Genomic DNA, 27,609 nt, shown 5'->3' with positions numbered 1-27,609 from the left:
CCTTGCACTGGCAGCACTGAGCCTAAACCTGCCCTGTCCCCCTCCCAAAGCAGCTGCAGTGCCCCTCAAAGCACTCCTGCCCTCCTGCCCACTGCCTTCACCCCCCTGCCAACATGAGAAACCCATCGGGACCTGGCCACCTCAGCTCTCTGTCCCCCTGCCACCCTGCTCCCTGCCACCTCTGTCCCTCTGTCACCCTCCTGCACCCCGAGGTTGCTTTCCCCACACTCTGCCCTTGCAATCACAGCCTCAGGACTGGGCACTCTGCCTTGGCTTGCTTTGGGCTGCAGCCACAAAAACACCTCAGAGCTGGCCCAGTCCCTTATCCTGGCACCCCTCCTGCTCTCTGTCCCCTCTCTGTCCTTTCTGTCCCAAACTCTGCCCACTGACAGCTTGGCCCTCTACTGCTCAATTTGTTTTTCCCTGCACCTCCCTGGCCACTTCCCACAGGATGCAGGGGAGTGGATGGAGCAGATTGGAACAGTCACTGCAGAAAAAAAGGCAAAAAAAGGTGAAAAAAAAAAAAAAAAAAAAAAAAAAAGAAACACCAACCTGAAACAAGGAGAATGTACATATACAAAATAAATCAGGCAATCTGCCCTCACTGCTCTCTACTCATGACCACAGTGGGGACACTGAGCCTGGGCCAGCCCCAAGTGCAATTCCTGAACACAGCACAAGGAATCCCCCACAAATCCCAGCCTGAGATGGAGGCATCCCAAATCCTTCCCTAAACAAGACACTTCCCATGCAGGGTGGGAGGGCAGCACCTGGGCACTGCAGAGGCCCATCAGCCTGATTACAAGCAAGGTGTCTTTTTAAAAGGTATTAAAAAGCACTTTCATTTGGAAAAAAAAAAAAAAAAAAAAAAGGAGCCATAAACCCCCATGGTTTGCATTGTCAATGCCCTCATGCCTTCACTGCCACTGCTCCCAGCTGGGCATGGAGAGGGAGCATCCCTGGGGGTGGCAGTGTCCCCCTGCTCCACTCTGCGCTGCCCGTCCGTCCGTCTGTCCATCCCCACGTCCCCCGGGCTGTGCCACGCGGTGCCAGTGCCACTGTCGCTGCCGTGCCAGCCACCATCACCCCTGGCACGGTGCTGCATCCTCCTGAGTGTCCGTGCTCGCTGCTCTCCTCTCCTCTCAGCGCTGGGGCCGCTTCTGAGCGAGGCTGGGCTGAAGGGAGGGTCCTTCTCTGCTCCCACGTCCTGCTGCTGCTGGCACGGTGGGCTCCTGGCCTTCAGCAGCAGCACCAAGGGCTGCTCTCTCCCTCTCCAGCTCCAGATGTGGCTTTCCTTTCTCCCTACACTTCCTTTCCCATTCTTCTTTTCTTTTTCTTTTTTTTTTTTCTTTCTTTTTTTTGGTAATTTTATTTATTTATTAAAAAAAAAAAAAAAAAAAAAAAGAAACTGTTCCTAAGTAGAAAACATCTGTGATCACAAGTCAGTCTTTTTTGGCTATTGTTGTTGTTCTTCCTCCTCCTCCTGTCTTCAAATGACTTCTCCCAAGGCAACAGGCACAAAGGGTGGCTTTTCTGCAGGGCCCCCTCCCTCCCCTGCACGCCCCTCGTGCCCCTACCTGTCCCCAAGGGCCCCCCTAGTCCTTGACCAACTTGTACACGTGGTGCTGGGCGCCGTGCTCGCTGGTGGAGACCTCGAAAACGAAGGCAATGCAGAGCAAGGTTTCCTGGGTATCCCTGTTGGTAACAACCTGCAGCAGAGCAGAGTGAGTTAGGGGGTGCTGTGCCCATGGGCAGGTGCTGTTACCTGGGGGGGGTTGCATGGGCTCAGGCACAACCACCTTGCACCATGAGATTTGCTACCCGTTATTTGTGGGGTCACACAGGCAATTTAATTGCACCATCAATTTTTTTTTCATTAATTATAATTATGAATTTTTTTTTTTTAAATTATATTTTCTTAAGTTGCACAGCCAATTTAATTGCACCATCAAGATTTACTACCCAGTTTTGGGGAGGTTGCACAGGCTCAGGAACAGCCCAAACTGCACCACCAAAACTTTGTTTGGGGGAGGTTGCATTGGCTCAGGCCCAGCCACTGCATTTGCAACACCAAAAACTGCTACAGATTGTTTGGTGAAGTCAAACAAACTCAGGCACGGCCAATTTCATTGCACCATGAAAATTTTGCTCCCTATGATCTGGTAGACTTGTCCAGGCTTGGGCAGAGCAGCACCAAGATCTGCTGCCCGGAATTCAGGGTCCGTGTGGGGCCAGGCACAGCCAGGTCTATGCAGGGCCAGCAGGGTCAATGCAAGTGCAAGCTCCACACCCCTGGTGGGACACAGCCCCTGGAAAAGGAGGGGAGGTACCTGCAGGATGGTGAAATTCTCCAGGACACTGTTCATCATGTACTTCTCGGGGAGGTGCTTGAGTTTGTGGATGAAGTTGATCATGTACTCGCACATGGGCGAGCGGTGGATGCGGTAGACGAACCGGCCGTTCTCCAGCCGCGCGTACTCCGTCTGCAGGGGACAGCAGGGTCAGCAGCTGTGCCATGGCTGCTGCTGGGACGTGGCAGTGTCCTCCCCACCCCAGCCATAAACATTGGACGGGCCCCCGTGTGTCCTACCCCCAGCTCTGGGATTTTCTCCATCCCAGGACCCGCCCTGGACCAACTCCGACCCCTTCCCGACGCAGCGGGGCGTGGAACTCACCTCCACCTTCTCCACGACCTGCTTCCCAAAGGAGCACACCTTGGTGGAGACGGTGATGGTCATGTTCTCTGCACTGCTGTACTGGCTGCTCACACCATAGAAGGTCCCTGGCCCGTCCTGGATGGTGCTGTTCAGATCCGCCTGCAGAGAGGAGAGGGACAAAGCTCCCATGAGCTCTCGATGGGGACAAGGGACAGACACCAGCCTTCAGAGCTGCCCAGGGTGCTCCAGCTCTGTGACCGTGTTCACAGGGGTCTCAGGATGAGGGAAGAGACATGGAGAATGTTGACTCCATGTTTCAGAAGGCTTGATTTATTGTTTTGTGATATATATTACATTAAAACTATACTAAAAGAAGAGAAGAAAGGATTTCATCAGAAGGCTGGCTAAGAACGGAAAAAGAATGATAACAGAGGTTTGTGGCTTGGACTTTCTGTCCAAGCCAGCTGACTGTGATTGGCCATTAATTAGAAACAACCCCATGAGACCAATCCCAGATGCACCTGTTGCATCCCACAGCAGCAGATAACCATTGTTCACATTTTGTTCCTGAGGCCTCTCAGGAGGAAAACTCCTAGGAAAGGATTTTTCATAAAATGCGTCTACGACACAGCTCTGCCGCAACGAGCCCGCGCCTCGAGCACGACCCTCCCCACCCCAACCCTGCCAGCAGCATACCCAAAACTTGACGAGGAAGAAGGAGTTCTGGGGCCCGCGCTCATAGAGCTCCTTGAGGCCGCCCTTCTTCTCGGGGAACTTGTCGTAGATCTGACGGATGTCCACGGCCTCCAGCAGGGGGTCGCTGTACGAGGGGTTCGTCTGGCCGATGTGCACGAAGAGGTGTTTGCTGTACTGTAGGGAGCGGGGTGGGGACAGCAGCAGCACGGGTCAGGCAGGAGGTTTGAGATTTATTATCCGTCACAAGGTCTTTGTGAGGCAAAGTGGAAATTTTCTAGGGTAGAAATCTATTTTGATTTAGGTGAAATGCGCATTTTTGAATTGAGTGTGCGGTTAGAAAACATAACTATTTAGCATGACTGCAAAACTTAAGCTCAGAGAAACTTCTTCAATGAAGAACAGAGATAAGGGGGGAAGACAGAGGGTGATAGAGACAGAGAGACTGCTGTGAGAGCAGGTGAACCTGACCTAGGAATTCTTTCTGATAAAGAAGAACTAGAGGCAAATGTCACTCGAAATTCATAAAAATGAATATGTATGAACCTATTGTGAAATTGTACGCATATGTATCTGAGAGTGGGATTAAAAAAGGACCTGAAGTTCCCAGAGGTACGCATGCTATTTTAGGGGAACGATTCCCATGTGCGTACGGCGCTGTAATAAACACATCGGCTTTACAGCTTTCACAAAAGTTGTGGAGTTTTGATTATCTCCACAAAACATTTGGGATAGAACTTCTGTCTGTTAGTCCCCACTTTCTACAGTGAAAAATGTGCAGTTTTCTACAGTCTGTAGGTGTTACTGTAATGTGAGTGAGCAGAGCTGTGACTTGGGTGGGAATAGCCATGAGTTGTTTTGGGGAAACAGTCTCCCTACTTTCATTGCAAATCAATTTATGCAATTCACAGTTTCCTCTAGAAATCACATCTTTTGTACTTTGAAGGCAAGGCGATTGAATTCTGCATCTCTCTTGTGTTTATAGGCAAGATCCTTCTAAACTTTGTTTCTTGGTTGCCTCCATGCATAAAATTGAGATGCATGGAGGACATAAAATAAAATACAATGCTCTTGTACCCCCATGTCTTCATTTTTGCAGGGGAAACAGTTATGTCAGTTACTGCATTCAAAGAAAAACAAACAAAAGGCAGCTATCTCCAAATTATTACACTTTCTTCGCTCCATCATAGTAAGTTTTTTCTAAGCAGTAACTGCACGGGGATGGAGGGGCATGATCCCGGGTGGGAGTGGCACACGGAGGGGAGCGTTACCGTTTCGGCATCCCGGGGCACCTCCATGAAGGCGGAGTACTCGAGGAGCCGCAGCTTGGAGGAGGCGATGGTGCGGTCCTGCCAGACCGGCACGGCCGAGGCAGCTGGCGGGAGCGGAGCCAGGGGCTCGTAACCTGAGCCAGGGGGAGGGACACGGGGTGGGGGGGCAGCCGGGAACGGGGGTGAGCCCCCCCTGCAATGCTGCTGCACCCCACACCTCCCATATCCACATCCCAACCAGCACAGGATGGATAAAACATGGGGGTGAGCTCCTGTCCTCACTGCATTCCCCACCTCCCATATCCACCTGAGCCCCCCCTGCAATGCTACTGCATCCCCCACCTCCCATACCCACATCCCAACCAGCACAGGATGGATAAAACATGGGGGTGAGCCCCTGTCCTCACTGTATCGCTCCTCACCTCCCATATCCACCTGAGCCCCCCCTGCCATGCTGCTGCATCCCCCACCTCCCATATCCACGTCCCACCCAGCACAGGGTGGATAAAACAAGGGCTGTTCTGGGTGGGAAGGGACTGCAGGGTCCTGCTCACTGTGGAGCTTTTTGCTGGATTTCAAGCCAGGTTTTTCCCCCAGTAGAGATGGGGAGGAGACACAGGTGCGTGGCACGGTGCATGGGAGGGGACAATCTCTGTCAGGGACCCTGGGTTCCCTCCAAGGGGGTGAGGACGTGACTTACTGGCTAGTGATGGAGGCATGGGTGGCTGGATGGGGTAAGCTGGTTGTGCAAACGGTTTAATGCTGGAAAGGAAAAAGCATCATCACGTTACCAGGATGCCCCAGCCCCTTGCCAAGGTGTGGTCCTGCTGGTGCCAGGTGTGGAGGGGTCTGTACTTACTCCTGAGAGGGTCCAGGCTGTCCTGGGATAGGCCCACTCCAAAACTGGGAAAACAGCACAGGGAAGAGTCAGTGGCTTCTGATGCTCCCACTCCCAACATTTCCCTCCTCACCTGCTGCCAACAGCAGGGAGCCCTGCATTGCCACCAGGGCTGAGAATGGCTGTTGAACAGCACCTGCCCAGCCCGTGGTGTCCCCCCACCCCTGAGTGTCCCCTTGGGGGGGTTTGGGGCTGTGCTCACCCTGGGGGCAGCAGAGAAGACGGCCTGAGGAAGAGGAGGAGGGGGGCTGAGCTTGTTCTGCAGGACGCTGGCAGACACGATCTGTGCTGAGGACATGGAAGCCATGCTCTGCAGAGCCTTGTCCTTGGAGACCTGGTCCTGAGGGGAAAGGAGGGACGGGGGGGAGCGGGGTTATAGGGGCAGAATGAGCTCCCTCATCCCAGCGTGCCTGACAGGTTTGTAAAGGCAGCAGCCAATCCCACAGCCCAGCCTGGGACCGTGCAGAGGGATCCCCCCACCCCTTCTCAAACTTTAATTAACATCTGAAGCTTGCCAATATCCTCTGGGCAAAAGCTGATGGGTCTGGAAAATGCCCCCTCCCGCCCTGGGGATGTGAAGAGCTTTTAGCCCCTCCACTGGAGAGGGAAAAACGCAATGGGGAACAAAAGGAATTTCAGACTCAAGCTCAACTTACCAAGTTCATGGCCTGTGCGCAAAAGAAAGGAAAAAAAAAAGGTTAGAGTGTGATGGGAACCTTTGGGTGCTCTGTACACCTCCCCTAAGTCGGTGCTGGTGTCAGTTGGGGCAGAGTTCATTTTCTCCACAGCACAGGCATGGGGTGGCTGTGAAGAGAATTAACTCTACCTGAATTAACTCTAGAGAGAATTAACTCTAGAATTAACTCTACAGCTGAAACCAGCACACTGGGTCATCACCACCCCAACCCTGGCTCATCACCCAGCCTGACCAGGGGATGCCCATGGTGGGCACTGATGCCCAGGCTCAATCCCACCAGGAATGGGATGACAAGGACCCCCACCCACTCTTTGAAGAGGTCACTGTGCCTTTCTTGGCTTTTTAATATCCTGCACAGCCTCCTCAGAAGCCCCCAGTGCTGGGGCATGGAGAGGAAAAGCTGCTGGGATGCGCTGGGATGTGGGCACCAACTCCCCCAGTCCAGGCACTGCAAGGAAAGCCCTGAGCTCACCCCCTGAGCCGTGTGTGCACTGACAGAGGAGATCAATTGCTTTTCCTTTTGCCCCAAAAGTCCCAGCACTGCTGGGCAGGAGCTCCAGGGCTCCTCCAGCTGCATTGCTGGGACACGTCCATGCTGGTCCCAGAGCACACCCTCTGCTTTGCCTCTGAACCCTCCCCAGGGATCAATGCTTCATTTATTTTCACCTGGGGCAGGGCAGGAGGGCGGGCGTGCAGCCACATGCCGGGAGCATGAACACACACCTGACTGCAGCTCAAAAACACAGATACAGGTACTGCTCTGACTGCAGCTCAAAAACACAGATACAGGTACTGCTCATGGCTGCAGCTCAAAAATACAGATACAGGTACTGCTCATGAGTGCAGCTCAAAAACACAGATACAGGTACTGCTCTGACTGCAGCTCAAAAACACAGATACAGGTACTGCTCATGGCTGCAGCTCAAAAATACAGACGCAGGTACTGCTCTGACTGCAGCTCAAAAACACAGATACAGGTACTGCTCATGAGTGCAGCTCAAAAATACAGACACGGGTACTGCTCTGACTGCAGCTCAAAAATACAGATACAGATACTGCCCATGAGTGCAGCTCAAAAATACAGATACAGGTACTGCTCTGACTGCAGCTCAAAAATACAGATACTGCTCATGGCTGCAGCTCAAAAATACAGATACAGGTACTGCTCATGAGTGCAGCTCAAAAATACAGACACAGGTACTGCTCATGAGTGCAGCTCAAAAATACAGACACAGATACTGCTCTGACTGCAGCTCAAAAACACAGATACAGGTACTGCTCATGAGTGCAGCTCAAAAATACAGAAACTGCTCTGATTGCAACTCAAAAATACAGATACTGCTCATGGCTGCAGCTCAGAAATACAGATGCTGCTCATGGAAGTGTTTTCATCCCACAGGGTCATCCCACAGTGCAGGCTGAGGGCAGGGGACTGCCTGCACTGATCTTGAGAAGGGATGTTCTGTATCCTCCAAGTATTGTTCAGGGGGATCTCTGCCCTGCTGCTCCACGGCAGAATCCTTCAGACAGCATGGCTGGGGATGGAGAGCACAGCCATGGAGCCCTGGGGTCACTCCTGCCTCCAACTTCCCTTTGCTCTGCACTGTGACATGTGGCAAGGAAAGACTTTTATTTTATTTTATTTTATTTTATTTTATTTTATTTTATTTTATTTTATTTTATTTTATTTTATTTTATTTTATTTTATTTTATTTTATTTTATTTTATTTTATTTTATTTTATTTTATTTTATTCTTCCACTGCTGTTGACCCTGCTGCCCCTCTTACTTCCCTGACTGCTCCTCTTGGGGCTGGAGACTGGGTTTAAGGCATCCAAGCCCAAAGGTTTGTATCCCAAAATAGGTTTCAGATGCTCTCCCTGGTTTCTCCTGGCAGACCAAACCCTGGTCTGGCTCCTGGCATCCCTCTCATGGGGCACTGGGGTCCCTGCTGAGGGATTTTGGGGGGCACACCTTGGTGGGCTCCCAGGCAGCACGAGCTGGAGTTTATTATTAAAGCTTTGAGGATGAAAATGCTCCAGCTCTGACAGTGGTGACGGTGGGCTGCACTGCCAGCCTCAGCGCTGGAGATGGACACAGCACCCAGGACAGGGGTGGCTGCTGATGCCTTTGGGACCTCAAAGATTTCCTGGGCTCCCACTCGCACAGCAAGGCAGCAAATCACCCCTGGGGCTCCCCAGGGAGCTGTGATTAACTGAGGCACAGGGCAGGAGCTGGCTGTCCCCAGTGGGTGGCTGTGCTCTGAGGACCTCTCTGTCCCCCACCTGGCACCATGTGGGTCCAACCCAAGCAGGGCTTGGTCCTTTGGTGATGCCCTCCATCCTCACCCTCCCCACTGCCACCACAAAGTTTGGTGGGAACAGTTATGGAAAGTTAGTTGGGCTCCAGTTAGGAGGAAGGAAAGAAGGAAGGAAGGAAAGAAAAGCCAACCAGAAAAGAGAGAGAGAATGATCCATTTTTTCTCACTTGGCTCCCTTGGCTCCTGGCACTGTCCCCAGCTGGACCTGCTGCCACTCACATCCCTGTGGTGCCCCAGGCAGTGCTCACACCCATCACAAACCACTGGGCTGCCACCTGCAGGGACCCCTGGGGCCCCTCTGCTTCTGCCCACATCCCACCAGCACCTGCTCTGAGCTGGCTCAGGTCAGCTGTGCAGGGAAATGAGCCTTGGCACACCTTGCTTGAGCCTCACTTTGCCTCACTGCCTGCCCTGGGGGGCTTTTCTCCTTGTGGGAGAACTCCTGATGGCCCAAAAGAGAGGACAGCCCTCCCACATCACCAGAGGAGGGTTTAAACCCACATCTCCCATGGCAGAGTCCTTGCCTGGATGCAAAGAGGGGATCTGGCACCACATTCACCCTCCTGGAGGAACGAGCAGTGCCTTCCTTGCACCTCTCTCTGGGCATCCCACAACGACGCCTGTACAAAACCATCTGACCCAAGGAGCCAAGTGAGGGGGAAGGAAAAAAAACACCAAAAACAGGAGAGGTAAAACAGGAAAGCAAGCAGCACACGGCAGAGCCCAGTGCGTTAGTGGGGGCCAGGCGAGGCAGGGCGTACCTTCAGCTTGGACTGAATCTCACGAGATTTCCGTCGGGCAAGAACCTGCAAGTGGCTAGAGACCTGCAGAGAGAGAGCAGAAGGAGAGGGGGAACAGCAGAGCCGTCAACCAGAGGAAAGGAGGAGGAAGGAGAGGGGCTGCCCATGCTCACAGAGACACCGCCGCGGACACCTGGGCAAGGGCGCCAACGTACCTTGATGCCAACCTGGTACTCCCGCACCTTCTTCCGAGCTAGAACCTGTATGTGGCTGGACACCTAGGGCCCAACACGCCGTTCAAAAGGAAAATACAGAGAGAGTGAAGATCCTGCAGGGCAGGCTCTGTCCCCGGGGCAGGGAGTGCAGGAGTGGGCAGCGCTGTGGCTGCTCCCGAGGTGCCAAGAACTGCAGGAAGGAAAGTGCTGGGGCACCCTGGTTGATGCTGGTTTGTGCCCACCCCAGGCTGGGGTGGAGCTCCTTGGTGTAAAGCTGCTGCAGTTGAGGGGGTCCCCATTTAGCACCTCTTGGGGATGGACAGACAGACTCTGCCAGCAACTGGCAGGTTTGAGGTGCCCCAGGTGCCTGTAGGTCCAGGAGGGACTGGCACATTGCCCCAGGGCTCCTGCTGATTTTGCACAGGGGAAAGGTGACAAAGTGGGGTTTTTGTGTCCAGACCCCTGTAAGAGCAAGATCTAAAGGAAAGGGGCTGATGTCCAGGCAGTAAAGGCATAGCATGGCTGGGGGCCATCCACAGGAAGGGTGGGTGTCCATGCACCCACAGGGCTTCAGGGCTGATTTTGGCAAAAACCTGCTCCCATCAGTGCCAGGCTGTCCAAGAGGAGACACCAGGCTGCCCAGGAGATGCCTGCACAGAGGGATCAGTGCTGTCTGTGGGTGCTCTCTCCCATGGCTTTCCCAAGTCCCTCCAGAGCACTGCATCCTTCCCCCATGGAGGGGGGGCCCAGTTCAGTGTTTAATCCAGAAATGAAGTGCTGCTTGGCATTGCTCTGAACACAAAACCAGTGGCCACAAAATCCTAACCCTGATCCCTCTCCTTTCAGCACAAGTCCTGGAGGAATGACCTCTGCAGTGCTGGAGACCAGCATCCCTCTCTTGTGGGGACCTGTGGCAGGGGACAGTCCCAGAATAAGTGTCCCAAACCCAACCATCTCTCTGTGGTGGGGGATGCTCCCAAGCATCCAAGGCCGTGGGCTCTGCTGACACGGGTGGACTGGCTTCTGATTCCTCAGACAGGTTTGTGAAGCAAGGGCTTGCAGGGACCTCTGTGTGCTCCTGCAGGGACCTCTGTGTGCTCCTGCAGGGACCTCTGTGTGTTCCTGCCCTGCCTGCATCCCTGCCTGCCCCAGCATCCAGCCAGGCAGGGCAGTGAGAGCAGGGCAAGGGCTCTGTGATACCTCCAGCCCCACCAGGACCAGCAGCACAGCTCCACACAGCCCATCCCTGGATCCCTGGCTGGCATGGGGGTGCCATGCTCTCAGCCCATGGGGTTTGGAGTGCCTTTGCTGTGGCACAAGTGGCATAAAGCCTGGCAAGGGGCAGAGATAGGAACAGTGCCCAGATCCAGAAGGTGCAGCAGAGAGACCCATGCAGGCACACACAGACACACACACACACTGCCCAGAGAGAGTCTGGGGGCTCCTGCCACCCACAGGGTCACCCCAACCAGCTGGGGGGCCGGGGTGCTGCCTGCCCCCCATATCAAGGCACCCTGGGGCTGAGGAAATCCCAAGGGTTTTGTGCTCACAGACGAAGGAAGCTCCTCACAGAGGATGGGGAACCTGCTGGCAGCAGCAGTGGCTGGATGAGGGGACACAGATGACAGCGGGACACCCGCTCCCGCTCGGGCTTACCTGGCACCGCCTCCCACCCCGGCCCGAGCCCACCCCAGGAGAAAACAGCAGAGCAACGCCTCACCTGCTTCCTCGTCCGTGTCTTCCCCGTTCGCAGCTTGATGTAGCGGGCGATCAGCTCGTTCCGACCTGCGGGCAGAGCCTGGGGTCAGCCCTGGCACACGGGGGGCATCAGCCCCGGACCCCGCGGGGCATCAGCCCTGGCACTCGGGGGTCTCAGCCCGGCATAGGGGGATCCCAAACCGGGCACTCGGAGGGGTCTTAGCCCCGGATCCCCGCGGGGTCTCTCATCCCCGCACTCGGGGGTCTCAGCCCCGGCACTGGGGGGGGGGTCCCAAACCGGGCACTCGGGGGTCTCATCCCCGGACCCAGCGGGGTCCCAGCCCCGGCACAGGGAGGGTCTCAGCCCCGCACTCGGGGGGGTTTCAACCCCGGCACAGGGGGGTCCCAGCCCCGGCACTCGGGGGGCATCAGCCCCGCACTCGAGGGTCTGAGCCCCGGCACTTGGAGGGGTCTCAGCCTCGAAACTCGGTTGGGGTCTCAGCCCCGGATCACCGCGGGGTCCCAGCCCCGGCACTCGGGGGGTTCTCAGGGTCTCAGCCCCGCACTCGGGGGTCCCAGCCCCGGCACAGGGGGTTCTCAGCCCCGGCACAGGTGGTTCCCAGCCCCGGCACTCTGGGTACCAACCCGGGAACTCGGGGGTCCCAGCCCCGGCCCCCCAGCCTGGCGAGGGAGGCGCTGCCAGGAGGTGGCGCTGCCGCGACAGCGTCGGGGCGACCTCGGGGACCCGGGGGTGGCCACGCCGGGCCAGGACACCCCAAATGCCCGGTTCCTGCCCATCCCCGGGCTCAGAGCGGGGTGACAGCCCCCAGGGACCCCCGCACAAACCCCAGGGCAGCCCCAGCAGAGCCCACCCCGGGCAGTGCCCGCAGGGGTCCCGGGTTGTCCCCCCAAGCCCGTCGTTCCCCTTCCCGTTCCCAAGGCGTGCTGGCCTTTCCACCAGTATTTCCTAACGTCCCGGGCTAATTCGAAGCAGAAGTTGCTTTTGCGCCACATTTCAGGGGCCAGCTGTGGCCAATCTCCGCTCGAACGTCAGAGCAGCTGGGAGCTTTCTTCTCCCGGCCCCGGCCCCCCCGGCCCCGCCGCCGCCCCCCCGGCACGGGGGCAGCCAGGCACGCCAGATTTATTTTAATGGACCAGATGGTCGCGGTTGGAACTTGTCGAAATGCCCTTGGAGCGGGTTTCGGCTTTAAAAGAATAAAAAAAAAATCCCTTAAAGAAAAAAAAAAAAATACAAACCCACCCCCCCCCCCCCCACTTCTTCTTCCAGCCTGATTGGCCCCCTCCCAGCCCCACAGCAACTGGGCCCTGCTGGGGGGACACACACATGGGGACGGACAGGGCCAGGTGGCACGCAGAGACAGCTGCCCCTTCCTTGCCAGGCAGGAGCTGGTGGGTGGGTGGGTGACAAAGGGGGTACCCCTGGCACGGCCGGCATGGCACCCTGGTGTCACCCTGAGCACAGCTCCCACCCCTCTGGCTCCCTCTCAGCACCCAGCAGAGGCCAGGTGTGCAAGGGAGTCCTTTAAACCCAGGTGAGGTGACACCCCCTGCTGCTGAGCCCCACTTTGGGGGTACACCTTCAAATCCCCCCTTTGCAAGCCCTGCTCCTAAATCCCATCCTCTGCCCCCCATACCCTGAAACATGGGGAAAAATCCAGGAAAGAAATGTGGGGCCTTTGTGGACTCAGTGAGCCAGTGCCAGCCCTGGTGCCCAGCATCTCCTGCACCCATCCTGCCACACACCGTGCCCAAGGCTGCGCCCTCGCAGCCATCCCTGTGCCCACGTGCCCTGTCCCTTGTCCCTCTGCCTGTGATTCATCTGGACCCTGCCATTCCCTCCGAGAGGGCACGTCCTCCTCCAAATTACCACATTCCCCAAATTCCTCTCCCCTGACACCACCACGTGAACCAGTTGGACAGGCTGGGTTAAAAATAACCCGAGTGTGTAGCAAGGCCCAGTGTGCCCGTGCTGGGTCCTGGCTCCCCAGCTCCCACCTTGCTTTGCCACCCTTGCAGTGCTCGAGGGTGATATCCCCACTGGCACCACCCTGGGCACCCATGGAACCCCCAAAAAGAGGGGTGTGAAGGACAGCAGAGGCACTGGCACACCATTGTGCCACATGCTGGCACTGCCTGTGCTGCCAGTGCCCCTTGATAATGCCAGCCAGGGGTCCTGGGGGTCCCAGTGGGGAGGTGCTGGGGAAGGTGGGGGGGAGATGAAAGGCGGGCAGGGGCTGCTGCCTCTTTAAGCAGCTGCCAGATGTCTCTGAAAGGCTGGAAAAACCGGTTGGGGCGTGCTTGAAGGGCCAGGCTCCCCGGCGGCACTTCAGCTATTCCCAGAGAAATCCAAAAAATGCATAGGCTTGGGAAGCCCTGTGCTCCCCCGCCTCCTCCTCCTCCTCACCCCGCTCCCCCAGCAGCCCCCATGCCCTGGGTGGGGGCACTGGCAGATGGGGTGGCACAGGGAGCTGGCACGGCTGTGGGGACAGTGGCACAGTGCTCTCCAGCAAGCCTTTGTCCCTCTCTAGTGGCACTGGGGGAGGCACTGCTGTGACAGCAGCATCTGGGCAGGTGAATTTTGGGGATAGAGATGCCAGCCCTGGCCCTGTTGTCACCATGTCAATGAGGCAGCCTGCTCCTGGCTTTGAGGTCGCTGGCCCTTGGGGGTGACATCATGGGATGTGCAGGGCAGAAGGGACCAATCCCTTGCCTGGCAGGGACAGGGAGTTTGGGAAAACACCAAAAACGAGGCTGACACTCCAAAATCATCCCCCAGTGGGGCCGAGCAACGAAATCATCAAAAGCTGAGCTGGGTGCGGGTGGCTCGGGCAGGTGAGTGACCCTTGCCACAGGGCGCTCTGGCCACCAGGGCTGGTTGGGGGAGGTTTGGGGAGCTGTGTGGAGGCACAGGGGAGCAGGAGGGCTGGGGCTGCCCCGGCCCCACAGTCCCGTGCCCGCTCCCTGCCCCACGGCCTCACCAAACCAGTCAGTCCGGCAGGGCCGAGAGAGGGAGGGAGCGGGAGGGAGGGACACAGGTCACCGGGAGGGAGGGACACAGGGAGGGACACAGGTCACCGGGAGGGAGGGACACAGGTCACCGGCACCTCCCAGCCCAGCCCAGCCCAGCCCCAGCAGGAAACCCAGCCAGCTGCTTTCGGGCTCGGGGGATGCTCCAGGGCGATACCCAGCGTGGGTTGGGGGCAGGAGGTTTCTCAGTTCAGCCTCCACCCCAGCCCCAGCACTCACCGTACATCTTGCCCTCGTCGGAGAGGATGATTTTCCTCCGGCCGCAGGGTGGGTAGATCGCCAGCGCCTCCTGGAAGCTCTGCTCGATGTCTGGACTCCACACTCCCTCGGCATCATTGTCCAGACTCTTGTCCATGCCGTCCTGGCCATCTTCCCGCCCCTCCCCAGGGCTGCCGCTGGTGTTCCAGCTGTTGGACGCTATGGTGCTGGCTGCTCTGGGCTCCGACCCTGAGCCCCCACGGATATGGGACAACCTGCTGGGACACGGGGACACCTGTCAGAGCCAGCAACCCCTGCTGGGCCATGGGGTGCAGTGACAGCACAGTCTGCTCCTGGCTCTTACCCTGTTCTCACTGGCACCCAGAGCAGCATCTCATTGTAGGGAATCAGACACACAAACAGGCTCTCCTTGGGGGCACAGCATGATTTCTATGAGTACCCCCAAACCCAAGCCACAAGTGACCACCCAGGATCCACCCAAATAAAGTTTGGGAAGGAAACTGCCCCCAGCTACTGTATTACCCATACAAGGAACTTGGGCACATGGTGTTTATGGCTGACACCTCGGGTCAGGGCAGCAGCAGCCCCACAGCCTGTGAACCCTGACCCTGTTCCAGCACCCACTGCCAAACAACAGTCTCTTTGGGCAAGTTGGCCCAAAAAACACCCCTAGGCCCCAAAATCCCATCTCCACCATGACTGGCAAAGGCAGGGCTGGGATTTGAAGGGAGATGCTGAGCAGCTCCAAGCCAGACCCCACTAATGGGAACCAGGTGGCCAGAGCCGTCCAGCAGCCCTCCCCTGGTACCAGGAGAGGCCCCCCCACCCCGAGGATGCTCAGCTGGAGCCCTGGCCCTCTCCAGCTGGTGGGTGATGCTGGGGAGCCTTCAGCCCTCCTCCTCTCCCTCCTGCTGCTGCCCAGCTCGCAGCACGGCAGCGTTGCAGAGTTTTGCAATAACATGTTTGGCGGCAGCTGCCGGCGGTGGGAGCGCAGAGGTGTCTCCTGCGACGCCGCGCTTCCCGGACGGGCTGGGAGTGTACAAAGGTCTCCAGCACAGACATCTCCTTTTAAAGGAACTGCTGAGCCCGCTGGCTCAAGTGCCGCTGCGAGGCCTTGCTCGCTGCCTCTTTTTTTTTTTTTCCTTTTATAAAAAAAGAAACTCAGCCCCCCCATCGCTCCTCTCTCTCTCCCTCTCCCGCTCGTCGCGATGTGATGTCAGCCCCTCCGGTGCCGTCCCCCCCTCTTGCTGAGCACTGTGGCCAAATAAGGAGAACTGCATTGGAGGGATTGCAGGATCGAGCCAGCCGGCCAAGGCAGGGATGGCAGCAGCACTGCAGGACGGGGCAGGGGCACCCTGGCTGTGCCTGCTGCTGCTGGCTCCGTGGGGCAGCGATGCAGGGTACAAACCCCACAGGGTTCTGGGGATGGGAGGGATGGAGAGGGTGGCACAGGGGGACAGGCCCAGGGGGATCCTCAATCCCCCATACAGCCCAGAGCATCAGGGCTCTGTCCCAGGGGGGTGTGACTGTCCTGGTGCTGAGCCCTGGCTGGACTCCCAGGACCCCCACACATGGGGGAACCTGAGATTCCTCAGCTTCTGCAGCAGCCCCCAAAGGCCTCAAGGAGCCCATAGCAGCCCCATGGCAAACCCAGACCCCTCAGCACTGTGGCAGCTCAGTGCCCCCAGTGCCAATCTCAGTGCCAGGGACTCTGCAGGCCGGTGCCAGCCCAGGACCCAGCAGCACCATCAGCTCACCCTAACAGGGAAAACCCCAAGAGCTGGTGCTGCAGGGTGACTCTACAGGGACTCACCAGACTCCCTGCCATCCCCGCTGACGGGTGTTTTGGGGGCCGAGGGAAAAGCCACAGGACAGAGAGCAAAGCCACCAGGGGCTGGCTGCACCCCGGCAGGCAGCGTGCCCAGTGCCCCGGGTCACCGTGCCAGGCACTGCCTGCCCAGGCAGGGTGACAGCTGACCCCACACCCTGCCCGTGACACCCGTGTCCCCCTCCCCTGGCGGTCCCCAGCCCCCTGCAGCAGGGAAATCCCAGCCCAGCCTTTTCAGGGAAGCTGGGAGAGGAGGGAGGGTGATGCTGGGGCCCCGGCCAAGGTGCGAGGAAGCAGCTCCTCCTCCTCCTCCTCCTCCTCCTCCTCCACCGAACCTGCTTTTGGGCAGGCATTGGAAGCCATTGGATTTCCTGGAGGGAGGGTGCATGCACCGCGCTGACGCAAGGCACGGCTCCACCCTGCCCTTACAAAACACCAACAACAGCAGCAATTAGGGAACCGGCACGGCTGGACGGCCCGCGGAGAGCGCGGCCAGACCTGCTCGGCACGGGCAAAAAGGGGACCGGACCGGCCAGAAAATAATGGCACCGGCTGCTGGCTGCCAGCTGCTCCGCAGGGAGAGGGCAGGGAGACCACCCCTGCCAGGGCACGGGCATCTCTGCAGGGTTTGGGCATCCCAGAGACCACCCTTCCCATGGCACAGGCATCTCTGCAGGCTTTGGGCATCCCAGAGACCACCCCAACCACGGCACGGGCATCTCTGCAGAGTTTGGGCATCCCAGAGATCACAGAGACCACCCTTCCCATGGCACGGGCATCTCTGCAGGGTTTGGGCTCCCTAGGACCACTGACCCACATCCCCAGGGGATGCTTGCCCGCTCTAAGGATGCCCATCACCCATGAGAGGGGATGGTCACAGGCACCCAGCCCAGGGGGTGCCAGCTCACTCAGTTCCAATTCACTCCCTGAATTTGTGGGCCTGTCCCTTATCTCCCTGCCAAGTCAAGGCTGCCCAGGAGCCTGGCACGGTGTTCCCACAGCTCCCAGCACCAGGGGCAGGGGATGTGAGGAGGCAAACCTGGGGCCTGAGCAGGCAGTGGGGCTGCAGGCCCTGTTGGGAGAGCTGCTTGGGGCTGGGGACCCTGCTAGAGCTACAGGAAACCTCCTTAAACCCTGCAAAAGCAAAGAGGGAAGGGCACCTGAGAAATGGGTGTTTTGTGGTGGGTGAGGGAAGGAAATACTCTGGAGGCAGCACCTGCAGTCACAGAAGCACCGTGAGCACCCTGTGAGTGCCAAAAGGCAGGAGCAAGGTGCTGCTGGATCCAGCACAACCAGCTGAGATAGGGATCGGGTCAGGGACGTGCAGGGTGGCACAGGGGAGAGCACCTGGGGCTGGGCACGGGGACATTGTGACACGGGCAGAGGTGCCCATCACTCCCACAGTGCCCCCATGCACCCAGACCTCACCCTTGACCTGTGCTGCCAGGCTGGGGGACAGCACATTCCTCTGCCCCAGCACGGTCAGCCCCAAAAGCACCATCCCACCTGGTGCACCATGGGGCACACCCCCTTGGAGCAGCCCTTGCACTGCCCCAAACCCTGGTGTGCTGCCCAAACTGGGACAGGGGTGGTGGTGGCTGCTGCCACAGCTTCTCCCCAAACCACCTGGATGGAGGGCACGGTCAGCAGCTCCACCAGGGGATTGCAGCACAGCACAAAGAGGGACAAGGTGTGGGGCAGGGCAGCCCCAAGGAGCCCTTCTCACCTGGGGCTGCCCACGTGCCAGGGGACATTGGGACAAAAAGGCTCTGCAAAGGGGACACTGAGGAGGCAAAGAACCCTGCAAAGACAGGGAGGGGGTCCAGCTGCATCCTGGATCCATCCTGCCTCCATCCTGCCTCCCCATGCAGGGGCCCAGGGCAATCCAGCCCTTCTCCCTCCCCCTGCACACAGACCCCAAAGGCAAAGGCAAAAGGATAAAAGTTCAAGACAAGCCCGGGCAGGATCAGCACGGAGCAGCTCAGCCCTGCCCCAGCCCAGTGCCCCTGCACCAGTCCTGTGGGGAACACGAGACTGCTGTCACCCCTCCCTGTCACTGTCACTGATGGCACCCACACTCTGCAGGCGAGGGGACATGAGCCCCCATCCTCCCTGGTGCTGAGCGTGCTGTGAGACCTCAAAGATGGGGCTCTGGGGCACCCCAGCTCCTCCTTCCTGGCACACTGCTCAGCGAGGGCACAGCTGGCACTGAGCTGTAGGCAGGCAGAGGGTTTCACTAACAAACTCCTCATTTCAGGCAGGCCAGCTCTGGCTGGGGGCCGTGTCCCTGCTCCTGCCTCTCCCCACCTGGTGACACGGCCGGCAGGAATGCTGCCCACACAGTGACAGCTCTGCAGAGCCCCTGGAAGGAAACCCAAAAGCTGTGGAGCTCCTGGGGGACACCAGCAGGACCACAGCACCCCAGAGAAGATGCAGTGCGCAGAGCAGGATGCTCCTGGCTGTGCCAGGATGACCCAGGATGCTCTTGGCTGTGCCAGGATGACCCAGCAGCTCTCGGCTGTGCCAGGATGACCCTGCAGCTCTTCACAGGAGCCCCACACCCCTGGCACCGTGCCCAGGGACCCTTTGGGAACACCCTGGTGCCCCATTCTTGCAGGGGAACGCCATCCTGGCTGGCACACGGCCGTGCCAGGGACAGCCAGAGCTCACCGGGGCGGGTGAGAGGGCGGTGAAAGGAGGTTTGTTTACATCGTGCTCCTCTTCCAAACGGCTCCCAGGCTGTGCTGAGGGATTCCCTGGCTCAGGGAGGGAATGGTGGCCACCCTGCTCTCTCCCACCCAGGTTTGCACTCCCTGACTGGCCACAGCCTCTCTGAAGGGTCCCCTGGCACAGGGTGGGGAGCCAGGCGGTGGCAGAGCCCCCAGTGCACCAGACCAGCTCCCCGTGAGACAGCCCAGCTAATTTCCTGCCCTCTATCACTTCCTGTCCCTTCCGGCTTGGCGGGCGGCTCAGGAAGCAATCCGAGCGAGGAAACCGCAGGAAGCCACGTGGCAGCATCCCACCAGGGCCAGGAGAGCTGCCAGGGCTGCCCCGGGCTCCCCGTGCCCCCCAACAGCTCCCCCAGCTCCCTGCAGAGCCCTGGGCTGGCAGCGATGTGGCTGCTCCTTGCTCAGCCATGCGAGGCTGAGTGATGCTCAGACCCCTCATCCCAGGGAGCTGTGGATGAACAGAGAGAAAGTGTGAGAGATTTGCTCCCAAAATATTTGGGGTAGGGAGGAGGGAGGGGATTGAGACAAACCCAGGCCACAGCTCCCTCCTAATGGCAGAATCACAGGGATCCAAACCATCCCCTCCTTTTCCCAGTCCTGGCACAGCTGGGTTTCGCCTTGTGCAGGACCTGAGCCGGTTTTGCTCGAGTCTTGAGGCTCAGGACCCGAGGGCAGAGGACAGACGGACACTGTAACCCAGCGTGCCTCCCTGGCCCAATTACGCTGCCCTGCCCAGCCAGGACGGGGCGTTTCACCCAGCAGCGCATAAATAGAAAGCTTTTAGAGCATTAATTGCTCTCTGTGTTATGAAACATGGAAACAACAGGGTTGGAGTTGCCTGCTGGGGATGGGCCACCCCCATGGTGTCCCGTGACACCCCCAGTGCTGGGAGCCCATGGCACGGCCAGTGCTGGACACAGCACCCACTGGGGACTGCTGGATTGGCCAAAATAAGACATCTCAGCATGTCTTCTCCTCAAAATCACCTATAGATTAGCTCAGAGTGGCCACTGAGTCCTTGGGGACTCCCAGCTTGTCCCAAGGGGAAAACAAGGGTCTCTGGGAAGCCTGGGTCAGGCAGTTTTCTGCCTTCAGTGAGACAGTGTCCTACCACTGGGGCCAGCCAGGCACCCCACCAGCCCTCTGTCCTGCTGCTAGGAGGAGAAATCCCTCCACAGAAGAGCTCCAGGTGCTGCTGACCCCAATTTATGCCAATGCAGCAGGGCCAGGGAAAACATCTCCCAGGGGAACACTACCAGGCAAGGAGGAGGAGGAGGAAGAGGAGGAGGAGGAGGAGGAGGAGGAGGAGGAAGGCTGCAATGAATTTCACACCTGCCGCCAGCCACCTCCGCCCCCGTGAAACCCAAGCCTGCCCAGGCAGCAGCTGTGCCCAGTGCCTGTGCTGTGGCACCCGCTGGAGCCCAGGCTCAGCAGCAACTGCCACGCTCAGCTCCCAGCCAGAAACACCCCCTGGGATGGGATGGGATGGGATGGGATGGGATGGGATGGGATGGGATGGGATCCATGGGATGGGATGGGATGGGATGGGATGGGATGGGATCCATGGGATGGGATGGGATGGGATCCATGGGATGGGATCCATGGGATGGGATGGGATGGGATGGGATCCATGGGATGGGATTCATGGGATGGGATGGGATCCATGGGATGGGATCCATGGGATGGGATGGGATGGGATCCATGGGATGGGATCCATGGGATGGGATGGGATGGGATGGGATGGGATCCATGGGATGGGATCCATGGGATGGGATGGGATGGGATGGGATGGGATGGGATGGGATGGGATGGGATGGGATGGGATGGGATGGGATGGGGGGTGTGAGCACTGACAGGGGGGATCAGCTCCTGGGACACCGGGCAGAGCGGCTGTCAGGCATCACCACCATCATAGAGGGATGCCAGAGTCTGACACAGAATGTGACACTGCACTGTCACCCCTGCGGGGGGGCCACGCTTCCCTGCCCTCCTGCTCCAAGCAGTGCGCAGCTGAGGTGCCCCAGGAGCTGCAACATCAGGTACAGGCTGCCCTGCACCAACCCCATCAGTGCCTTTATTCCCAGGAAGGGATATTTTGATTTAGCACCATTTTGCTGCCACCACCCCAGCCATTCCCAGCGAGCAAACCCTCGTGCGTGCCAGGAGCGTGCTGGGAGCCCGTGGCAGCTCATCACCTCCTCCCAGCATCTCCTGCCCCTGCCCCAGCCCCGAGCTGCAGACGGGCACAGCGGCTCCGGCTCCCGCAGATTGAAAAATTGCTCTGGAATCCTTGGGGAGGAAAACTGCTAAAAATACACGAAGGCAGTATTCTGGGTAAAAGAAGGAGCTCCAGCAAGGAGCATGGCCCCAAGCACAGTGTGCTAGACCCCTGCCCAGCACGCTGATGTCCAAACACCACAGCTGGAGCTGACAACTCTGCAGTGCCACCAGGCAAGGCTGCAAGGGCACACACCAGCCTCTTCACACAAGAGCTGGAGCCCAAACTCATGCCACAGCTGGGCACAGGTGCTGGCAAGCAGGGAAAGCAGAACCCTGCCCAACCCACACAAAGCCGGGCAGGGAAAAGCAGGGTCTTGGACCAGACCTTCTCTCCCAGATCCTCCTGCTAATAAAAACCCGACGCTCGGTTGGGTCGGGAGCTCGCATGCCTGCGTGCGGGTGTGCTTCTTCCTAAACCCGAATTGCCTAAGCCGGCGGGGGGAGGCAGGAGCTGGCTGCCTCTGGGGGAAGGGCGAGGAGCTGGCATGGGAACGGCAGCCCATCCTCCACGCACCCGCGTCTGTAAACTTTGAACATCTTCCGGAGAGAAGTTAGTGGCTATTGTGAACAGCTGGATCTAATTTTACGAGGAGCGAGGAGGAGACAGTTGTGGGGAAATAATAAGGCTTGGCGCTCGCAGGCGAGGATCCCCGAGCCCGGCTCAGCCTTCCTGCCTCCGCCGGGGCAGCGCTGGCGAGACAGGCACGGGGAAACTGAGGCACGGAGCAGCGTGGGGCTCTGTCTCTCTATCCCGTCTCCTGGGTAATGCCAACTGGGAGTGCGGGGCTTTGCCCTTGAGTGTTTCTGCGGGTGTGGTGCCCCTCCAGCAGCGAGGCATCAGCGGGGCACGGCTCCTCTTCAGAGCACCAAGCTGGGCTGCCAGCGCAGTGCCCCCTTGGCATCATCCCAGGGCAGCATCTCCAGAGCCAGGGTCACCCCAGCGCTCACGCTCGATGCTCGTGGGCACCGCGGTGCGAGTGCGACACCTCCCTCCAGCCGGCTGCTTCCCCCGAGGCTCTGCCCACCTCCTAAAATTAGCTGCAGCCCTGCTGTCCCCTGCCCGGCCAGCCACCCCCCGCAGCCTGGGGAGCGCTGCCAGCACACGCTCCGGGCCCGTCCCGATCAAGGGGGAAGGGGAGCGAGCAGCCTCCTCCATCACTCACTCACTGCGAGCAGCGCAGCCCCGCTGTCACCCCAGCTCGCAGCACTGCGCCCCAGGGTGAGCTCCGGGTCGGGTTTATGGAGCAGAGACCCAGCAGAGCCTGTGACACACCCAGCGCCCTGATGGGAGGTGGCAGCGGCGAGCACGATGGGTTTTGGGGCTGCTGTTGTCTCATGGCAGCGTAATGGGGCACGCTGGGGGTGTTGGAGCATCACATCTGTTTGGGACGGGATGGGGGGGATGAGTTCCATCGGGATTTGTGATGCCAGGATGGGACATGCCTCTTGCCATCCGTATTTTCCCAAATCATAGAGCCCCATGTGAACACTGTCACCACAAGGCCACCATCTGCCAACCCCAAGAACGAGACCATGGGCTTCATGGCCTGTCACCTCCGAAGGGCTCAGCCTCATGGGCTCATCAGGAACCCTGCCACGAGCGGCACAGGGAGCCCAAAACAGCACCAGCACTGCACAACCCCTGCTCCCACCATCACAGCCAGGCCAGCGGCTGACCAGCGGCACCAGGAGCTTTTCCCGGGGCCCCTCGCTCCCATTTCACAGGTGGGGAAAGCTGGAGCAGCAGGAGCCGAGCTGCAGCAGCATGCCCAGACCCGCAGCGGGATCCGGACGTGCGTTATCGCGCAGGGGGGGCCGCTGCAGGCTGGTGCGGGGCATGGCCCCGCCGGCTCACCCCATCATTACCTTCCCTCCCTCCTTCTCTCCCTCCCTCCCTCCAAAAAAACATTTCATAAGTCGCCACGTGACGGTGGCAATAGCGAACGCCCATGCGCTTCAGGTGTCTGCCCCAACCACAACACGCAGGTGCCTGGGCTCGGCTGCCGCCGCTCCCGGCCTGGCCCCCACCCCAAAAAACACCTTGGACAAACAGCTGAGGAGGTCAGGGCATGGCCTGGCTGCTCAGCAAATCCCCTGTGGATGGCAGCTCCCAAATCAAGGGTGGTTGGTAATATCCCATCCGCCAGCGGCGCTCAGGGTGATGTAAACACTGCGGCTGTCCCGCCAGCCCCTCGCCACAGCCATCAAGGATTTAATGAGAGAAGGAAGCTCCCAGAGATGGGAGAGTTTTTGGAAAGCACCCATCCAGTTCAGTGATGGATGGAGAGATTCCAACCTCACCAAGAGCCTCAGGATGGCTCTTGTCACACAAATCCCAGCAGCACCCCTGGTTAGGGTTTTGCTGCCCCTTCTCCCCTCTTCCCCTCCATTTCCACTCCCACAGACAGAAGAAGTACGAACACAGGAAAACACAATTCCCCCCCCAAACAGCCCAAAATTGCCCATTTTTGCCCTTTTTGCCTGCACCCAGTCTCACCCCCGAGCTCACCTGCCACTAGCCTCTTGCTGTCTGTGTGTTTGATGGGAGCTGCGCGGTTACTTGCTTTTTAATACATTAATTATAGCTGATTACCGCTGCCACCCCCACCTCCTCAGTGCCATGACCTGCTCACACACCGCCAGGAAAAGGTTCCTTCCTTGGGCACAGCGCCAGGGCCACCGGGACTCGCCTCCCAACCCACTTGGTGGTGGCAAGATGGGGATTAAATGGTGATTAAAAGGAGATGCTGTTTCTGATATCTTGATAAACAGCCACCGTGTGCCATGGCAAATGGATGCAAGTCCCTTTTCCTGATGGAGCTGGAGGATTCTGCTTTGGAAGAAAGGGATTTTAGATGTGGGATGACTGCTGGAGGGTTATGCTGTCCAAAATGCCCTGGTTGAAACATCCCTCCACTCCCCCCAATGTTGCAGCCACCTCGGATAGGACGAGGCTCCTTGAAGTACCTGGGTGCCATTTATAGAAGGTGTCTGGACCCGTTGCTTTCAGAGGGTTATTCTTGTCAGAAAATCCAGTGTGGTGCCAGCCACAGGCCCACAGTGGGGAGGTAGCTGGGCGCTCGAGGTCCCTGGGGATGGCAATGTCCCCCTGTGCCACCCAGCTGTCACCCAGGAGGAGCTGCTCACCCCACAGCCATCTGCAGTCTCTTCCCATGGGAATGCTGACCCTGTTACACCCAAACAGGGCCAAATCCAGTGCCTTGTCCCCATGGGACAGTCATGCTCGTCCTTCCTGGTGGGGAAGTGTTGGGGCACTGCCACAGCGACCATCACCTGCCCTGCCACCGGGGTCCCAGCCCCCTTACCCATTTCTGTTCCAGCTTCACCACCTCAGCAAGCCCTCAGCCCTCACCAGCTTTGGGGACCTTTTTTCTCCCAGTCCTGGGGGAAATGACCCCCAAGGGCTGTGGGCTGTGAGGCCACAGAGGCCCCAGCTCCAGTGGGTGCTCGGGGGGCACACCAGCCTGGCAAACCCCAATTCCCCACTCAGCATCACGAGCGCTCCAGCACCAAGGGGAGGCTGGCAGCTGGGCTGGCAGGGGCCCCCAGGGTGGCCGGGCACTGCCAATGCCCTGACTCACGACACGCACGTACCCGCGCGGGGTAAAGCGATAGGAGGGGACAGAGGATGCCGGAGCCCAAAATACCCCGGCGTGCCTGACACAGGAGATTATCGCCTCTCTGATGGGACCATCGCCCAGCCCGGTTTGTCCCGGCTCCCTGCAAAGCACCAAAACCCCCCAAAATCTCAGCCTTCAGCTTTCCCCCCGCCAAGCACCCAACAGCTGCAGGGTGCCCGCCACACCAGCTGGGCCGCTGGTATCATTTCCAGCTGGTTTCTCCCCAAACTGGTTTTTTTCTCAGTCAGTAGAAGCCAAATGTGTTGTGCAGGGCCTGAGCGGTTTCGGGGGGTTGGAGGTGGGTGGCTCTGCGAGGGCTTGGCCGTATTTACCTTCCAAGGGGGTTAAGGGGAAAAAAAACAACACCAAACCCAAGGAGGGTGTAAAAATAAAATAATAATAATAATAATAAAGATGACACACTGCTGAAAATTATACATCTAATTGCCGCCTCGTTAGCAAAGCACCCCTATGACGAGGCACAAAGTGTTTAGCATACAGTCAGTGCATGGTCATCCCCTACATGCGTGTGACACACATGTAGCGTGACACGCGGGTGACCCCGCACCTCAGCCGGGGGGCTCCGGCCGGGGCGGGCAATCCCGGTCCGCAACGTCCGGTGCGATGGCTCCCGACGTGCGGGCACAAGGCCCCTTTGTCACCCCGGGGGGACCCGGCGGGGACCGAGCGGGGGCAGCGCAGCCCCGACGGGGCGGGAGCCCGGGGACCGACGGGGGGAGCGCAAACAGCCCGACTGAGCCCCCCGCCCAAACACACACACACACACAGCCCATCGGGGGGCAGGCACCGAGGGAACGCACCGAGCTCCGGCCGGGGGGCGAGCAGGGCTGCAGCGACCCCGGCGCCCCCCGCCATCCGCCGGGGCTGCGGGCCGGGAGGAAGGAGGGGCTGGAGGAGGAGGAGGCGGAGGAAGGGGGGTTGGGAATCTCTTCCCGGCGGGCGCTTACCTGCTCCGTGCTCCGGAGGGGCTGGGCCGGCCGCGGTGCCGGGAGCGGGGCCGGAGCGGGGCCGGGGCCGGGGCCGGGCCGGGCCGGGGCGGGCGGCAGGAATGCGGGGAGCGCGGCGGGCTCCGGGTCCGCGCACCGAGCCAGGCGCAGCGACGGGAAAGTTTATGCGAGGGAGGAGCGGAAAGTTGGGAGTCAATCAGGAGGCGGCGGGGCCGGGCCGGGCCTCCTCCTCCTCCTCCCCTAACCTCCTTCTCCACCTCCTACTCCTCCTCTTCCCGGCCCTTCCTCCCGCCGACCCTCCCGACCTCCCCGTCGGGGCAGCGGGACTTCCCTTACACAGGGAGGTTTATTTTTTGGGAAGGGGTAGATCTGGAGTTCGGCTCGGCCCGGGTAATGGGAGCGCCCTCTATGAGCCTTCCTCACCTTCCTCCTCTTCCTCCTTCGCCCTCCGGCATTCCCGGGATGCGGCCTTGGGCCAGGGCATGAAGGTGCTGCTGTCCTGCCATGTCCTGTCCCGTCCGCAGCCAGCCAGGGTCACCCGTGCACACCTTCATCCCCTTCTGCACATCTTCATCACCCTCTGTGCCCACTCTTCATTCCCATCCCCTTTCACTCACCGGCGTCCCTGTGCTCACCTCCATCCCCTTCCACACGTTTTCATTGTCCTCTGCACACTGTAATGCCCTGCCACACACCTTCATCCTCCTCTTCCTTCCCATCCTGACGTCTTCATCTCACACCAAACACCCCCATCCCTCTCCTCATCCTCACACACACACACACACACACACATACATACTCTCAGTCCCCTGCATCCCACCAATCTGCAGATTCCCTGTTTCACGCACCCCATGGTGCCCAGGGTGGGAATTCAGCCCACGCTGTTGGGATTTCTCAAGGGAATTCAGCCAGGATCCACGCCGTGGTCACTTCCTCTGAGCGAGCTGATGGGTGTAATGTGCTAAGCCACAGCAAGCTGATCACATACAAATCCCTGGCCACGACCCAGCCTGACCATCAGGAGCTGCAGCCCCAAAAGGGGCAAAAGCCCCAGTCCCCCTGGGCCTCGACAGGGCTGTGCCACAGTACACAAAACCCCCAGAGATAAATCAGGGTGAGGAATCCTCCCAGCACCCTGCTGGGACAAGGGATGTTCTTTGCATCCCGTTCCTTCCAGAAACATATTTTTCTAATTTTCACCATGAGCTCGGTCGTATTCAAGCTTTTTGGGACAAGACAGCCAATGCTTCAGCCCGTGAAGCGACGGGCTCCGAGGCATCCAGCGCATTCAGCAATTGTGTGTGATTCATAAAGCCATATCGCATTCTTCCACCCTTGGCCTGCTGCTAACTTGTAAGAAATCTGGACCAAAAACTGCAACAAAATGGCTGCTATTCTCCAAGGGCTGCTCAGAGCCTCGTTACTCATCCCTTACTTGGGCAAAAATGACATTGAGTGCTCCTGGAGATGACAGCCTTAATTGAGTTCAATAGGAGTTTAGGCTGAGTAAGGCATGAGCAAACAAGTGTGCATTAGCCCATGAATAAAATCCTGATCCACAAATGTTTAGGAACACATGTAACCCTGAGCAGGGGAGTGCTGAGGGGGTCCCTGCTGCTCTGGCCTTGCCATTTGGGCAGGGGTCTGCCTGCAGCATCCAGCACAACTGATGGCGATGCTGGGATGAGCTTGTTCAGAAGTGCAAAGA

The 27,609-nt window shown here is 58.8% G+C and overlaps 1 protein-coding gene across 1 annotated transcript; it reads right to left on the bottom strand.

Annotated features, from left to right (window-relative positions):
• Positions 1-1,560: 1,560 nt before the first annotated feature.
• TEAD3 (TEA domain transcription factor 3) lies at positions 1,561-26,045 on the bottom strand. The gene is made up of 14 exons (XM_059488177.1): positions 25,902-26,045; positions 14,456-14,709; positions 11,211-11,275; positions 9,491-9,553; positions 9,297-9,359; positions 6,176-6,187; positions 5,722-5,859; positions 5,481-5,524; positions 5,322-5,383; positions 4,622-4,755; positions 3,354-3,527; positions 2,676-2,816; positions 2,331-2,483; positions 1,561-1,709 (listed from the first exon to the last, which is right to left on the bottom strand). Exons 2-14 carry the CDS (start codon positions 14,589-14,591, stop codon positions 1,596-1,598), a joined length of 1,299 nt encoding a protein of 432 aa, XP_059344160.1. The 5' UTR covers positions 14,592-14,709; positions 25,902-26,045; the 3' UTR covers positions 1,561-1,595.
• Between the last annotated feature and the right edge of the window lie 1,564 nt (positions 26,046-27,609).

This window comes from Ammospiza nelsoni, chromosome 23, assembly GCF_027579445.1.
Source record: "Ammospiza nelsoni isolate bAmmNel1 chromosome 23, bAmmNel1.pri, whole genome shotgun sequence".
NCBI lineage: Eukaryota > Metazoa > Chordata > Aves > Passeriformes > Passerellidae > Ammospiza > Ammospiza nelsoni.
Note: the sequence above shows the minus strand (reverse complement) of the source record. Positions and strands in the feature narration are given on the sequence as shown.